Genomic DNA, 17,076 nt, shown 5'->3' on the forward strand with positions numbered 1-17,076 from the left:
TACCAGCTACAACTTATCGCCAGGTCAGCATCTTCCCCTTCCCCTCCTACCTGCCTCACTCTCGTGGCCTCTGATCTGCAATGCCCGGGGGTATTTGCATTTTCACAGACCTGCATTTTACATATCGGTTTCTATTCCATCCAGGAGAGCACAAAACGACACCAGACTCTCCCTATGGCTGAAGGGTGTTTGTGCCCAAAACTTTACAAAGAACACATTTTCTAATAAAAGATATCACATTCCCCCAAAAAACTTGACTGCAGGATGAATGTAGTTAGATGACAGCATCTTTTGAGACACCCAAGGTCACTCATCTTCTGAGCTCACATTGCAATGTGCTTTGCTTGTTCAAAGACTTGAGTCACCGGCTTCATCTTGCCAGCAGGTGGAGACACCCATTCAAATCTTAAGCAATGTCACTCCTGCCCCAGTTTGTCATGTTAGGATTATTCCAAAGTGGCAACAGCAGAGAGAAAAATGAATCTAAATGACCAGGACCTTGCCATTTGTGTTATCAAGCTGTCATGCTGGAATTATTTTAAACTGACATCAAATGGAGTACCCCCATAAATTTCAAGAGCCTGTGTTATTTGCAAGGGGGTCAGACAAGGTGATCCTCACCAAACTACATCACCTTTGATTTTGTGTCAGTAAAGAAAAAATTGCTACACAGTTGAATGCCTACACCTTTTGTTCCCTTGCAACCACATTCAACACAAAGATCACCTGAGAGTTCTAGCTGTGTCCTGCAGAGATGATCATTTGTGCTTAGAGAAGAGGACCTAAAAATCACAACTCATGAAAGTCTACTAAAATGCAGTCCATTCAGGGATATAATAACAATCAACTGGATAGAAACCAAAAGATTTCTAAACAGGTAAGCTTTGATGCATGTGACTGATGTCCCCGAGTCTTGATTATTTTGTCTCCACTACTATCAAGAGCAAGCTAATTGCTAATTATGAGGACAAGCATACAAGAATTAAATATACCAGACACATTTTAGACGCATCTAATCCTCTATGAACAGTTTATGCGCTCCAGGGTATTCTAGCGCGATGCTTTCTTGCCTCAGCTTTATACTTCCTAAGTAATCCTTTGGTATAAATAAAAACCCAGTCAAAACCGTTTTTGTATATTTTGAGTGTAATTTATTGGCACAAAAATATTCAAATACAACATGGCATCTAAACATGGCTACACTTTGTATCTTGTGCATTTTAATATTTGTTTTATTCATAAATTGTTACTTTTTTTACCCTTACATTTTCTCCATTTCCAAGCATGACCAGTTCTTCTCCCTTACTGCTTTTTATGCCAAGCAGTTTGTTTTTCTTAATTACTTCCCAATACTGTTCTATTGTCGGCTAGTGTGGGAAACTCCCAAGTGGTCTTTTGATTCTACCCTGCTTTCCTTTTGCCACAGGTCAACCCTTCTTGAGACACTATGACTGGATCTACCCCTATTATTCAAGCTAGAATGAAATATGCTTGTTGCGTTACCACTGGAGTTGCAGCCAAACTTTATCCCTCATTGATTTCTGGGTGGGAGCAGTTTCAGAACACACGAGATGATGCAAGGTACAGAGAAAATTCTGTCTCTTGCTCTCCAGCACCCCAACTTGTTCCCAAACCCTAACAAGCCCCCGTGCATGAGTACGAGTTCACTGAAGCTGCAGCCAAAAGATTGACCAGGGCAATAATTCATTTGCAAATTATTTTAGTTTAGTTACACTAAGGTAAGTTCAAACCCGTATTTCATTATTTTCAGTGGATCCCCAATTCCCAAAGACCAAACAAACCATATATCTATGGTCTAGTTGAATCTTCACTGTTCTGGAAACCCAAATCAAGTCTTCTGTTTCGGACAATTCATGTTCTTTAACAGCAGCTATAAATTGGTTTAAACCAACTTTTAATATACAATAACTCTTTTCATTTACATTTCAAAATATTTGACAAAAGCTGGATTTCAGTCCAAGCTTTTCAGCTTGTAGAAGAATACATTTGGAGTGCAAAAGCCTCCAATAAAGGCTGTGGATACTTTAGAATCTTCTGTTACCAGAAAGGACACCTAAAGGAGACAACAGAAGTGATTTAAGAAGGGTGTTCTTCCCTACAGCTTCATAAAAGCAAAGACAAATGTTGAGAAGCACTGGTTATACTGTCCAGAAACCTTTCTGTAATCAAGGAAAAGCCCAGTCTGATCCTAATGCTCATTCCCTATCATCAGACTAAAGGTCTAAACGTCCTTGAATACAACCAAAAGTGAAGGAACAACTAAGAGAGGATGGGGGCATACGGTTCCATATGGACTACAGAGTGCACAATTTCCCAACCATACTCAACAACTGGTATCTGCAGGATCGGAACATCTAATTTCACAAACCTTCGATCTGATTGCAACTTAAATGTCCTTATTCTCTCTTCCATCTCTAAGAGATTGCTTTCTCATAAAACAGGGCTTAAGGTATCCTCACAAAACAATCGCAAAAAAGTTTGCTAGACTAGGCACAATATTTACTTGGCCATCTTTACACAACGGCCAATAAGACTGACTATATTTAACTTCCTTACTCCCCATTCAACATCCCCACAACAAGCCTTTGTTCTGGAGAACTAAGAGGGGATTTTTTTTTTTGCCAGTCTGGCATAACAACAAACTCACCATCCAATGTAGCACTGGCAGAGATTCTCATGGGAAGTAGCTTGCTTAATGAGCAGCTCTACTTGTGTGGCTACATCCAGAGTTTCATCATGAGAGAAGTCTCGACCTTTAAAATTAAAGGGAAAACACATAAGAGAGAGCCTGCCTGGCAAATTACCCCGCTTGATTTTTGCGTGGTAGGTAGGGCAGTGATGTGAAGGTGAATTTTCTCTCCTCTGATAATATTTACAGTGCAGAACTGTCTAAAGACACAAAAAACTCAAAAGCCACAGTAAAATCTCGGGACCCCAGTGTTTTCCACAATGCAGCAGCTGCTTCCTCCCTCTACCCATTTTCCTCCTAATGGCAGGCAAAAGTAACTATTTACCAAGTGACTCAGCAAAAATCCCTAGTAGAAGGAAGCCGTCTCCCACTCGGTTGGGTACATCTTAAATAAAGAATCTCAATTTTGCAAGCTGCATAACTCGTAGGGAAGAACCCACCGTTGAGAGTTATTTTCAGAGTCACCACCCAAAAGTGTCTAATCTCATCTAGTTTAGATATAATTCTCTTTAAATTCTCTAAAAAAGATCAACTTTTTTCAGGCTGGTCCTGATACATAGGTCTGTGGAGGAGGCAAAGCACCAGTACAGCTGTGTCCAATTAAGGAACAGTCTTAATTTAATTTCAAATAATCTTAACACAAAATAGAAATACTAAAAGTGGCACTGGGCAGGCACACATACATCTCCTGTTTGTATTTTTAAATGATTTTTAAAACAAAGCATATACCTACCTGTGAGTTTATCTCTAACCCTGTTAATGATCTGAATGGCCTTCTTATTTAGAGCCTCAGGTTTCACTAAACCATCCCCTACTAGAAGATAGAAGCAAAAACAAGGTTTAGACTCAATTTCCACAATAATGACCAAAAAGTTACTCCCCGCTTCTTTTTAATAGCTGACATAAGCCAGAAAACCAGGATAATGTTTCTGCTGAATTGAATAAAAAACCAAAGCTTGTTACATTTTTTATTCATGCTGACAGAGAACTATTCCTGCTCCATGCTGGTTAGCTCGTGCCTGCAGTACAGTGAAGTCGATGATTTCAGAACAAAAGAACTTACTGAAGGAGTGGATGGATTCAGGCACTGTGGTCCCTGTTTTCTTGTGGGCTGTTTCGCCCAGCTCCACGCTGTCCAACATTTCTGGGGATGGGAAAGAAATGTCAGTAATGTGGTCAAATATAAATAAGATTGGAAATTGTTGCTTTTTCAGGAGAGTCTCCCGCATAGCACCTGGAACAATGGAAACCCCTTGATTTTAAAGGAAACAATGGCTTTGGGACTCACTTTCATCCTGCTCGATAGCTTCCTGAACACCTTAAAACGATCACTTTAGAGTGGTGGCAAACAGTACTGAATGTCCCTACCAGTCTGATGAAGGGAACTGAAACTCAGGTTAGAAACATAGTTGTCTTTATGTGCTGAAAGTCCTATTTAAACATCAGGAAAATTTAGCGCACACTGCAAGTTCTAAGGCATATCAGAAAAAATGCACAATTAACTTAAAATTCTGGCCAAGTACTGTGTTCAGTTACTGAAACCAGACAAAGAAATATTGTAAATTCTTTCCTTTGACATTTTGCCTACAGGTCCAATAACAATCAACTGTTAGGATTTAGCATAGTGGTTTTTCCACTGTGTGCACATGAGTGGCTGCTAGGTTTTGCATAATCCTATGCGGTAAACTTGATAAACAAATATCATACGTCAGTTCTTCTGTGGGTTCCACCAACTTGTACAGTCTCCAAAATGACATGATGCTATCTGTGTTACAGTGTTAATGCGACTACAAAGCAGTGACTACTATTCAGGCTGAAGTAGCTGACAAACAGACACACCGGTTGAAACTAGATGTCTTAAAAATCTAAATTCAGCAAGGCGTTATTCTCTGTACATGTTCAGAATAAAAGCTATGGAATAACAGTTTGAAAAATGTTATTCCATTCAATACAAAACCCCAAACAAATTAAATAAACTACAACAGCATTCTATGCTTACCGACTGACTGACTGGCTGAGTAGGAGTCTGTCCTTGTTCGTGATCTCTTATTGCCTTTTGTATTTGCTGCAAGGAAAAGAAAGCACTGAAAAGTATTTGCTTCCAAGACCTAGATTCACCATCTCAAAACGAATCAGCCTGCCCTGAAAGATGCTGGTTGTTTCACGTGCTGACAGATAATCAATAAAAGATAATCCAATAATTCCATTTTTTATTTAGTTCAATATCTCTGTTTAAGGGCTAACGCAATTTTATCTCAGTGGTAGCTCTGTACTAGGACTTCTAAGCACAGACCTGTTAACAAAATGAGTCCCCAGACAATGGTTTTAAACCACTCAGATCAATGTTTGGACAAACATGTGATTTGGGGCCCCTGGCTTTCTAAAGGCATGTCAGATCATCTGATTTACTTCTCTCTCCTGTCTCATTATTCTTTCCCAAAAAACTTACTGTCCATCAACCTCCAATTCAGTAACGGGTCATACACAAAGGCTTCTAGCACAGCCATGACACTGTCTTTATGTTCTCGCAGGACTTCCATCACAGTGTGACAGGTGATTCTGTAATTACCATCTAAGCCAGTCACCTTCAGAAAAGAAAGTAGTGAATCAGCAGTGGGGTTCTTTTTACCTTTTGATTCCCCATTCACTCCCAAGGCAGGATATACTTTTGTCTTGAACTGGGATTCTCTCACATGTTCTACTCATACAGAGAACAAGATACAGGTTCCTTACAAATTTAAGAGACCCCAGTGGCACGTTGGCTGGACTAACATGGAAAGGATGCTGAGATGACACTTACTGTCAAGATTTCCATTAGTGGCTAAGTTCATGACCAATATTTGAAATAAGTAAACATGGCGAGGCCTGGGGAGCTGCAGGAATTAATTTCCTTTTTAATCAAAGCAGAGTTGTTTTTAATTTAACATGTGCAAGGGTCACATGAGGAATTTAATTACAGAAACATGCAGCTGAAATATTAACACTTATGCTTCCTCTGGAATGAGGGAGATGGTCACAATAGAGCACCTATGGAGAGCTGGCAGAGCTGGTGCCATCTTCTCAAGAGCAATCCTATTGGGAGACATCCGCTAATTCTCACTCACCTCCATTGCGTTTGTCAACATCCTTGTTAGCCTAAATGGGATCTTCTCAGGAAACTTTTCTCTTGTCATTGCAACCTAAGAGCACAATTGGAGAGAATTGTTTAATGTATTCACTTTGCAGATGCTTCCTTCTTACCTTCCCTGAGAAGTCAGTCTGTTTAAAAGGAAAGGGTTGGCTTTTCTGCCTTTCATACTTTGAACCTGGTGGTCATAAACACAAAAAACACTCCTCAGCCCTGCACTCTCCAATTATTGGGATTTTATGATGGAAGCTCCAAAAGTGACTAAATGAAAAATAAAAAGCAATCAAAATAAAGGCTGGGCCACACTACAGAACTTGTGCTGTTATAGCTGTGCCAGCCGAGTCCCCCTAGTGAAGATGCAGTGTACACAGACCAAAAAGGTTTTTCTGTCAGCACTGTTATATCCCCCCCAAGTGACAAATCTACCTAGTAAAGGCTCTTTTCTCTTAGCATGTCTGTCTCATAGTAGTTCTGCAAGCTGGACTAAGTTAGCTAGGAGGTGTGAACTCTTCACACCCCTAGCTGGCACAGCTACATCAACAAAACTTTGTAGCGTAGACCTGGCTGAGAGTTCAGATCTGGCCTGCCATTACAGAGTAAGCCTCCCTGTATGTCAACGACTTAAATTGTCTTAACAGTTGAATGAAAAGCTGCATTCACAGTTAGCACTTAGACAACTGCTTTACATACTAGCTAATCCTCACAACACTCCTGCGAGATAGGCATGTATTACTTCCATTCTACCTACAGATAAAGTGAGGTACAGAAAAGTTAAGTGATTTCCACAAAACTACAGTCAGAAGTAAAACAGTAACTTGGGAGCTCCTGATTTGTAATTCTACCTTTGCTGTACCAGACAACACGATATATAAAATACACATTAAAAAAAAATTAGAGATGTCTGAACAGACAGCTTACCTCAAAACAGTCCCCAAAGTCAATATGCAGAATCTTTCCACTGAGCCTATCTAGCATCAGGTTGGAAGGGTGCCTACATTGAAGGAAGAGGAGGCAAGTCAGAGTGACAGATCATTAGGGAATCTGAGGAAAATATCAAAGAGTAAATCACAGCTTTGGCCTGAAATGATATTTATCTTCACAAGTCAGAAGACAACCAGTGATAGTTTTCTGCTGAGGTCTTCAATCTCAAGATAAATAGTTTTTTCTGCAGCACTTTCATCCTGGGTGTGATAAGATTTAGTAATTACTGCTCAGGAGATACAAAAAAACCTCTTACTTTTGAAGATAAATGTCCTATCAGAGCAGAGCCATCAATATGCTCCTGGGATATGGCACATTTCTTTTTCATTTAAGATAGCCCTTCCACTTGTTTTATTAGGATTTTACATTTTTACAGCATAGGAAAATTTAATGAATTGTACTGCCTGTAGTAAAGGGAAGGGAGACAGGCCATTATCAGAAGCAATCTTAAACCAGGAAAGAGTGAGAATTACAGCACTATTTTTAATGCTGGAGTCTTCTAGTTATGATTTGCACCAAAAGTTTCATGAGTTTATAACTTGCTTATCAAATGTTCTAAATTCATGAGAAAAAGTTTTTTTTATCACAAAAAGGAGGAAAGATTTATTTGCTTTTACCTTACAGACAGACAACCAGTATTAAAAACATTGGTTCCCGATATACATTTTCAGAAAGTAAAAAGGTCTTCTTAGGTCAGTAATCTACAACCCAAATAAAAGTCTGGAGAACCTGAACAGATCTGGGACCTCAAACTGGTGGGCAAGGATGTACTAATTCTTTGAGAAACCTTGGTATTCTGGGGCCACAAAAGACATCTGTACAGAGAGGTGGCAAGCTAAACTTCACTGTGATGTGGACATTAGCAGAGCTATAAGAGAGGCTGCCTCCTGTAGATTGAGGATCTATGGCATTAAGACCTGGACTGGTCCAGACTCATTTGGTTTGCCCATTTCAGGAACTTTTTCTATTTGGTTCAATATGATGGAGTCCCATGACTTCAGAGACCATTGTTTTTTGCATGCAGAGATGCTCCAGATGGACTCCCCAACCCATACACAAACCATCCATGATTAAAATTCTTGCCAAAGTAGGAGAGAGAGCAATACTCCCTCCATACATGTTTTCAGGTTCCTTCCACCAGTTCAATCTTGTGAGGACTGAAAGCAATACCTTCTTGTTCTTCTGGGGCTCTGTCAGTCTGAGCTGAGCCAGAGTCAGGGTAGGTGAAATTGGCCAACAATGTTTCCTGTGTCCAAACCAACACATGTTCTAGTGGCTCTGCATCCATCTGTGGGGGAGTCCCATGTGTAAAGAGTTTTCAAGGAAGCACTGACCAGTGCTGATTTATGTGGCCTCACTCTGGTTGTGACTTTCACTTCTGGCTCTGAAATGACCTGGGTGGACTATTAGAGCAGATGTAGTAGGGACCAGGCATCTCTGGACTTGTGGGTTCTTGGGGATTTACACACAAAATACTTAGCTGGGATGTGGCTCTTGTGAGCAGAAGAGGCTCTGGCCACATCCTTGCTGGGGGTAGTTCCACTGCAGAACACACAGGATCTGAACTCTGCCAGGATGCAAGGCGCTCGTTGTAAAGCCCCTCAGCCCATGGAACTAGGAGTAGGGTAGTAAGAAGGAAAATAAGGATTCAAGGACTGCCCTTTGGAGAACATGTGTGAAAGTGGATTTCTTCATGAGATGGGTTGAAAGTGGCTTGAGATCTCTGAAGAGAGTAGCAGGTCAGATACTTGTTGGGTTCTGTCTTATTGCCTCAGATGGTAAGAGGGGACAGAGGGATGATCTCGGTTTCTCTAAGCTTTGTGGAGCAAAAGGCACATGTGGCCCTGTTTGTAAGTGTGGATCTCGCAATATGTGAAGAATTACTTTTGCCTCCATTTTACAGAAGGGTAAACAGACAGAGGTCAAGTGATTTATTTAAGGGCACTCAGCAAGTGAATGAAAGGGCTGGAAATTGAACTCAGTTCCTGACCTAATTTTGTGATTCTTCTTGAAAGAAGATACTAATTTCATGTGCTCAGGAGATGTACAAACCCTTAGGGCCTTGATTCTGCAGCAATAAAGATAATGGAAACAGGAATAAGCCCTGAAAGATGCTATCATTTCACATTTGAAACAGCCAAAATGAAAGTGGCTATCTATCTCAAGAACAGATCCAATAGAAACTGTTAGCTGAATTTATTTAGAAGAAATAAATGTTTTTTCACTCACCTGTCCCCAAGCCCCAAGATGTACCCTACCATTGACATCACAGCAAGCGAGCGCGTATAATTTGTTCTTCTGTCAAACCACACCTAAACATAACAATGATAAAACGAACTTTGATTAAGCTGTGTCTGCTTCCAAAACAGCATTCCAGTTTGGCACAGCAGGACATGTGCAACCAAGCCAGCTAATTATGCTAATTCTGTTTATGAGACACTGTTTTCTTTTTGCTAGGCTGGCTGGGGTGGTGCAGACACTAAGGCATATGGCTGACAGCCCAGAGGTCACAAGTTTGAGGCCACAGCAGAAGCACCCATGGTGCGGCCCTGTCAGATTCCAGTGAATCTAAATTCCGCTGAATACCTTGTTACATAAGGACATGAAAAAGGAAAGGATTTTTGCCAACGGTAAATAAGGTAGGAGCTAACAGCTGTTTAAAATTAGTACTTTATCCTCCACTTCTTTGTTACTACATACAGAAGGAATGGGCTCTAGGGGGATATAGGGCAAAATCCACAAAGTGTCTTAGATGCCTAACCAGGACTTAGGTGGAATTTAAGTGCCTAAGCCCAAGATTGTGATCTTCAAACCACTTTGGCTAACCTTGGAGGCGCCGGAGTTTTTGCCAGCGAGGTTCCTGAGGGGCCTAAAATTCTGCTTCTCTGAATGAATTTTTGTGCTCAGAACTTCTGCCATTTGGGCAAGGTTGAGCAACTCCAGGCCTGCCTTGCACCTAAACCTGAATGAGACCTCTAACCAAGGTGTTCCTCTGTCTAAACACCATGAAGAGCTTGATTCAAAAGGCATACTCTGAGCCTGAAGGCATACTGAGAGCACTGAGTCAACACATTATAGCCCTGGCTACATGAATTCAGAGATGGAGGAAGTATCCCCCTTCAATACATTACCTCCACAGATATCAGTAACCCTCCCCTTGGCCTTTGTGGGTTCAAGACTGCATTGCCCACCACCTCAGAGTGCCAACACCAGCAAGCAACAGGCTGTTCTGTTGTGCAGACACTATTTTCTTCCCTGGCTAGAGCGGTTTCATTTTGCTACCAAGAATTTCAGCTTCATGAGAGAGCAAATGAGATCTCTCTCTGTGGTCAGGACACTCATTAGGGAAGGAAAGCTGGGTTCTAACCTGTCCCCAACACTGCAAATATGGTTCATCTGAAAAGCACCCTGGGTGGCTGCTGTATTCATGGAGCTTCTGGGTGGAAGCAGGTATGATCCTACCTCTAGCCCACCTCCTCCTGGTTGTAAGTGACCCCCCCGGTCCTTTTTTAAAAGGGGCAATTTAGGTGTCAAAACCCAGAAAGCGGTAGCGGGTTGTGAATCCCAGTCTGGCACAGATTGAGCAAATGCTGAAGTCAATGGGAGGGGCAGGATTTCAGACCTAGTTAGCTTCCCACAGCTCCCAGCTCAGTTGGCTGTGGTACATCACACTCTGAAATGCTTGGCTCTCTCCAATGCACTGTATAGGGTAGGGATGGCCAATCTGTGGCATATATGTACCACAAGTGGCATATGTAACCTTGAATGTGGCTCACAGATTGGGCAGGAAGCAGAAAACAGAAGAGCAGATTAGGAAAGGGATCAGAGTAGCACTTGGTGAGGGTGTGGGGCTTAGCTTGTGGTATGCCTGCCAAAAAGGCCTAGGGAGTATAAAGATGTTTACCTTGGGGATTCCAGACCAGGAACCAGGTGGTTCAAAGTCTGGTGGTGTGAAGCTGTTATAACACCAGAGCCCATTTGTGAATCCAGCCCTCGGTGACTGCTGTACATTTTATCATGTCCATATAAACCAGAAAGACATGCATACCTGCCTGCAAAAGCCATTAGTAACGATTCAAGTTGGCTGTACCTCAGAGCTTGGGCTTTTCAGCCACAGCAGTTTGGCAAGATCATCCCCAGCTGTGTTATTGACAGCATGTTCAAACACCTCCACTTTCTGCATCAAGGTCAGGTGGTCATAATCTGGAGCCATCTACAATACAGATATGCCAGTTAGAAGCTACACTACTAGGTTTCCCATAATAGGTCTCAAAGCACCACAATACAAGAAGCATGTCAGTCTCAACTAGTGTTCTGAGAAAAACTCCAGGAGGAGTTAAATTATTAATTACTTCGCAGTACAGACCAGTCCATTTCTAGCTACCATGGCAAGAACAGTCAGTATTGCAGAACTCATTTGAACTGCAACCCCTAGCAATTTGAGCCACAGCCACTTTTAATTAAAAAAGCAGAGGGGGATTTCTGTTTTGGAGAGAGGTCTCCAATTGTATTCTGGGGGGTCATGCCTTCTCTTAATTGATGGAACCAGTTGTACCAGCACTGCCCTGTCAACCTATGATTTTTGTAGCTCATTCAATTTACAGCCTTACTGCTGATGGAGGAGGCTAGTTGAGTCGACACAGGCTGGGAGCCAGACTGAGCTCCACTATAATCATTCTAGCTATTAGATGACAATAGTTTGTGGGCACTATTGAAATGGCAAATGAGAAATTAATGACTCTGTGACCCATTGCTAATTCACTGCCATTCCTAAATATTTTAGCATTTTCATTTCATGCTTTTTACCATTATTACCACCACATAAAGGGGTCAAAATAAATGGGAATGAGAACCTGTGCCATTGCTCATTCTAGTTAAAGGGACTCTATAGAGTCCTAACAGAAGAACCAATTGTCTGCCAGCCTTGTTCTTTACCCTTAGCATGATGCGATGTTCAATATTGAGAAGGATCTTCTTCTTCTCCCGGTAGTCTCGGATGAGTGCATGCAAAGTGTCACAGTGGGGAACCCAGCCAATTAGCCCAGAGTTTGTAGACAGCGGAATAACAGCATATCTCTGGATGCTATGCAGAGCAAGGAAGAACCAATTGTTGCATATTACAAATTGGTACATTATCAACATGTATACAAAACCAACTGGTCTAAAACAGCCTCCTGCCTGACTCTAGAGGGGATCTAAATGTGTTTCCAATCCATCACTTCTAAAAACAAAAAAGCAAACCAGCCCCAAAAGAAACCTAAACTCAGACCCAACCAAACTCTCCCCCTGCCTCCAAAAGACAGCTTTGTTACTATACAGAGCTGGAACCTCTTTCTCAATACATCATATACACTGTTAAAGAAACTTCCTCACCCAAAAAAGTAAACATTTCACAGGATCGTTTGTACCTCTCTGAATGCCATTGTAAACCATGGTACAATATCAACACATCACAGTCACTCAATTCCATTAAGCCACCAAGACCTTTAACGTGGCTTGCTTTATGATGCTGAAGCCAACACATGAAATGCCTTGGGATTATATCCTGAACGTCTTGAAATGCCATTAGAAAGGCTTTTAATTAAAAGAACAGAACAAAAAAAAACAAAAAAACCAACATGCTCCTTTCACGGTACATTTCCTCTAAATTTTAGTTACATAAATGCGTCACATTGTGGCAGCCTTCATCTTGTTACTGGATTTTCCATTTCTTTATAAACTGGTGAAAAAAGAGTGGAGGTTTTAAGGAAGTCCACATCATCTTTACGTGGCACATAGGCATGAATGCATTAAAAGGACCTATATCCACTCCGATACCTGAGATTTTTACGAAGGGAAGTTGGGTCATTGGCCAGCAAAGTGTTGACCAGTCCAAAGAGCTGCATCACTCTTTCATCCTGGCGGAGATCCTCATGCCCCTTCAGAAGGAATACGAACTCATGCCCATTGCTTCCTGGAAGGCAAGTTATGGGAGCATAGCTGTGATGTACAATTAGAGGATGCCTTAGCCGCATAAAAACTGATAGAATGATATAGTGAGATGCAGGATGCTAGGGAGTCGAATCTTATTGTGAATCCCACCTTCGGAAGGTGGCACATGTTATGAATTAATGCAACAAAACTGGACTAAATGCTCTCCAGAGATTGTTTCCAGCCTTACATTTCCATGATTCTATGAAAACAAGTTGATTTTGAGGAAATGGTTTATATCACTAAAAAGAGATTACTGAGATTCCATACTTTTGAAACAGTGGTAATACCAGGAATAATTATACAACAGGATACTGTTGTATTGTCAGGATATTGACAAAACAGAACAAAATGATACTAGTTTCTTGGAGTAATAGCTTGTTTACCACTCTTACTCCCCTCTCTCCCCAGTCTAGTCCTCTCAAGCTCCTAATCACTATATTCAGCCCTTCTAAATCCAGCTGTTTGGTTTGTTCTTTATTTTTTGAGTTTGCTCTTTTTAAAATTCTTTTTGCTCTTTCAAGCTACATATTGCCAAAAGAATTAGGTTAGTAACTAAGATATCGGCCTTGGAACCACAGCTTTGAATTCTGTGGACGGGTATGTCTAACACTAAAACGGTCACAGCTCTCACAGACTTACCAGGGCTATCTTTAAAGTAGTTAACTTTGTTAGGGAAGCACAGTCCTTCAGCAGCACTGGCCCTGGGATGAGCAAACTACCCAAGGATTTATTCAACCTCTCAGGTGGGCTTTGCAACCCACATATAGCTCTGGGCCGCTTATGACTGTATTGCTAGCAGTACTTGAACTAGCTTGGGTGCATAATGATGTCAGCATAAACATACCCAACAATCAGCACCGTCTTTCATCTTGCTGGGTTAAAGGAATCATATAAAGCACACTTCATTGTTTACCGAGACAAAATTTAAGAGCTTCTTTGATCAGAACATGAAGTGAAGGATTTCATGCCACTCAGCTAACAGCTTCCACCCCAGAAGTGGTTGTGTGTCAGTGCTGCCTGCCTACGCACAGCTAAGGCACCTTGGGATGAAACACATTATATAAAGTATTTCTTTTATCTTACAGTTCTAGGCTCTTCCTGTTGTAACAAGGGAAAGAGTAAAAGAAGATGTTTCCAAAGCTGGGAAAGTCAGGCACTCTGAGTAGCCAGCATGTCCTGAAAAAGCTTTTACCAAAAATTAAAACTTCATTTCAAGGAAATGCTGTGGAGGCTTCTCCTGTCAAATAAGCAGCTTGAGATGAAAGCCTGAACTATTTCAGGGTTAGAGCAGCAGACTGTAGCACTGGCAACCATTTGTGTTTCTTACCCATTAACGTTAACTTCCTGGGCCTCTGCTTGGATGTGATTACTTGCAAGGATGGTGCAATGGACTGAATGCGGATGATTGGCTGGTTGGGATCATACGTCCCTGGTACTGCTAATTCCAAGTCCCGGCACATTAGAAGCTTTGGTGACACATATTGTAGTTCCAAGGAAGTGAGCTGCAAACAAGAAAAAAATTAATATACATGTCAACTTAATTAAAACATCAGAAAAGCATAGGGTATGGAAGGTCTGATTGCCAGCCTTCAGTATTTCTGTCACCTGGAAAAAGCACTGTGTAAAGATTAAGCCTACGGCCTCTGCAGCTTCCAAGCATGTCACAGGGAGGTGTTTCAGGAATACTCTCTTCGAGTGTTTTGGATAGACAGAGAACACAGAACAGAGAAAAGTATCGATAGCATAAACTGTATGACCCACAACAGAACTGTACCTCTCCCCCCACCTGAGGCAGCTGCTTCGAGATGCGCCTGAATACGTGGTAATAGAGGTCCCAGGCCTGGGTGAGGTCCTTGACATTTCCAGATTTCATGTATTTTCTGCACCATTCCTGAGCCTCCATTAAGTCTCTGCCATATGCCTGGGAAGATGGGAGAACAATTAAACACTGCTACAGGCCATTTATTTCTTTTCAAACTGCTATACAAACTTTGACTGAGGCTTGTTTTTTTATGGCACATCAGTGGCAGGTTCAATATTAGAACCCAGAATCTCTGGTGCCAAAACCTGCATTATATCTACCTGACAGGGCACCCGCACAAAACGACTTCACCCCTACAAGGCAGCATAAAGATCTGAATCACCTAGTAATGGCACAGCTGAAGGCAAAAGCAATTACTGCAAAGTCAGAGAAGCAGTGTACGCAGACTTGGGAGGAGCCGTCTTTATTTAGCCCCGCTGATGCCCAGTTGCTGCTGTAGGTACTGAGGCAGACTGCAAAGCAGGGCAATCTTAAGGTACAAGAAACTGCTGCAAAGCAGGAACTGCTTCCCCACTGACAGGGTCAAAAAGGTTATTATACAAATCCCATGAGATCTTTCACACAAGGCCCAGATAGATACTATGTACTAATTTCAAATAATGTATCTCTGCATTCTTAGTTTTTGCTGACTCTTATGGTATCTCAAGATACTTATCCTTCATTCAATTGGTAGACTAACCGCATTTCCTGATTGAAGCATGCTCTCAAGTAGGGGTGGCCAACCTGTGGCATATGTGATGCAAGTGGCAATCTTTTGTAGAAAGTCTAACCTAGAACAGTTGCACTGTCAAACTTCCACACTGAAGACCTGGAATCATAAAGGATCTCTCTTGCTCACAGGCACACATACATAACTACCATTTCTCCATCTGCTAAAAATATCTAGCGTCTTTCCTGCTATACTGTGTAAAGGAAAATGGCAATGTTTTAGGAACAACTTGTTTTGTTTTGCACAGCTAAGAGAAGCACGTTCTGCTGCTACTTGCAAATACCTGATTGAAGGATGTTTCCTTTAAGGTCTGAGGGCCACGTTCCATCATAGCATGAAGAGGCTCTAGCACTTCAAACATGCCTTTCACATTCCTCTCTCCAAAGTACAGACGGGATGCCTCTTCCAGCCCCTCATGCCACATCTCGTGCCACAGGATGGCCACGCGGATGAGCTCTTCGCTCACCTGGATCAGGACAAGGAAGACACTAAATTCCTAAAGAAAAGCTGCTTGAATGCACATTAATTGAAAAAAAAAAAAATCCCCCACAAGATTACTTTCTGCTTTGAAAATATTAAAGCACTTGCCTGCTGGCAGCTGGGGGGGGGGGGGTCACACATCCCACCCCCCATTCTGACTACTTGATATTTTTTCTTTGGCTTTCTGTAGCCTAATGTATTATTATAGCTTGATTTATCACTTACCAGAACATATACAATTGTGTAAGTCTGCCTGAAGATGTATTCTTGCCTTCAGTTATTCATTACAAATTTAGCAATTAAGACAAGCCAGTCCTTTCCCCAGAAACAAAACAGATTTGGCATGTTCTAGTCCAGTGTCTCATCAAACAAATGTTTCTCTTCATGGTCAATGATACCCATTCCCCACTTCCTCTCTTCCCTACTTTCATTCATGACAAGAAACAAAAACTTAATATTTAAAGCTTATGGCCCTATAAGCTTGAAATTATTTAACTTTAAAACAATCCCTTCCAAAGAGGAGATTACTTCCCAGCAAATTAAATGTATGCAAAAATCAAATTAACACTGGGCATTCTCTTCCAGTTTAGTGGGAGAAATTATCTGTACTTAAAATAGACCCAAAGATTGAATAAGGCTGGTGCATCAGTTCATGAAAAGATTCCTTTTTTTTGGACCTATACACACAGCACTCACCATCATTGCCTGCTGTACCAGTGTGCTACTGTGCTCACACATGTTTTTCAGGATCTTATTGGCAGCATTGTGGCGAGCAGTGGTGGTGGACTTAGAAGCCACAGTCAAGGGGTAGATCAAAGCCTATGGCAAACACCAAAACAGTAATACTTTATAATCAGGAACAAATAACAGGTGCTGCATGTATCAAAGAAGCAAAAAAAATAAAAAAAATAAAGTGGATCCACACAGACAAAAAACTAAGCAACAAGCCTGTTTGAGTCCCACAGGATGAAGAAATGGCAATATTGGGACAGCAAAAGCAAACTGATTTCTTGAAATGGAGACCTGAAAGAGTTTGTTTTTTCCAACAGGAAGTCCTATAATCTAAAAGGCCTGGATTTTCACTTATTGGGCAGCAAAATGATTCATTGTTGATGAACTGGTATCAAACTGTGTTGATGAACTGGTATCAAGCCGAGGGAAAGACAATCCTCTCTAGCACACTGGGATATGACTCTCTGTGCCCAAGGCAGGAAACGCAGCAGCTGCTGCCCATTAACAGTTATTTAATGGGACTGGGTTTTAGGAAGCAATTT

General features: G+C 41.5%; 1 protein-coding gene across 4 annotated transcripts in view; it reads right to left on the minus strand.

The window, feature by feature from the left end:
* Positions 1-1,128: 1,128 nt before the first annotated feature.
* The window catches only part of MTOR (mechanistic target of rapamycin kinase), a 107,946-nt gene continuing 91,998 nt past the window's right edge, over positions 1,129-17,076 (minus strand). For 2 of the 4 annotated variants that reach the window (XM_090024190.1, XM_090024188.1), the window contains 16 exons: positions 16,499-16,621; positions 15,606-15,788; positions 14,578-14,712; positions 14,119-14,293; positions 12,636-12,771; positions 11,754-11,901; positions 10,909-11,031; positions 9,048-9,130; positions 6,756-6,828; positions 5,815-5,889; positions 5,160-5,295; positions 4,710-4,775; positions 3,774-3,854; positions 3,444-3,524; positions 2,669-2,774; positions 1,129-2,074 (listed from right to left, as the gene is read on the minus strand). In XM_090024190.1, the coding sequence (XP_089880316.1) occupies positions 2,059-2,074; positions 2,669-2,774; positions 3,444-3,524; positions 3,774-3,854; positions 4,710-4,775; positions 5,160-5,295; positions 5,815-5,889; positions 6,756-6,828; positions 9,048-9,130; positions 10,909-11,031; positions 11,754-11,901; positions 12,636-12,771; positions 14,119-14,293; positions 14,578-14,712; positions 15,606-15,788; positions 16,499-16,621 (1,740 nt within the window). In that variant the 3' untranslated portion in view covers positions 1,129-2,058. Of the gene's footprint in view, positions 2,075-2,668; positions 2,775-3,443; positions 3,525-3,773; positions 3,855-4,709; positions 4,776-5,159; positions 5,296-5,814; positions 5,890-6,755; positions 6,829-9,047; positions 9,131-10,908; positions 11,032-11,753; positions 11,902-12,635; positions 12,772-14,118; positions 14,294-14,565; positions 14,713-15,605; positions 15,789-16,498; positions 16,622-17,076 lie in introns of all 4 variants that reach the window. The other 2 variants (XM_090024189.1, XM_090024187.1) reach the window with 1 other exon arrangement.

Source organism: Crocodylus siamensis, chromosome 12 (assembly GCF_052110815.1).
Source record: "Crocodylus siamensis isolate JL-2025a chromosome 12, ASM5211081v1, whole genome shotgun sequence".
NCBI classification, from domain to species: Eukaryota; Metazoa; Chordata; order Crocodylia; family Crocodylidae; genus Crocodylus; species Crocodylus siamensis.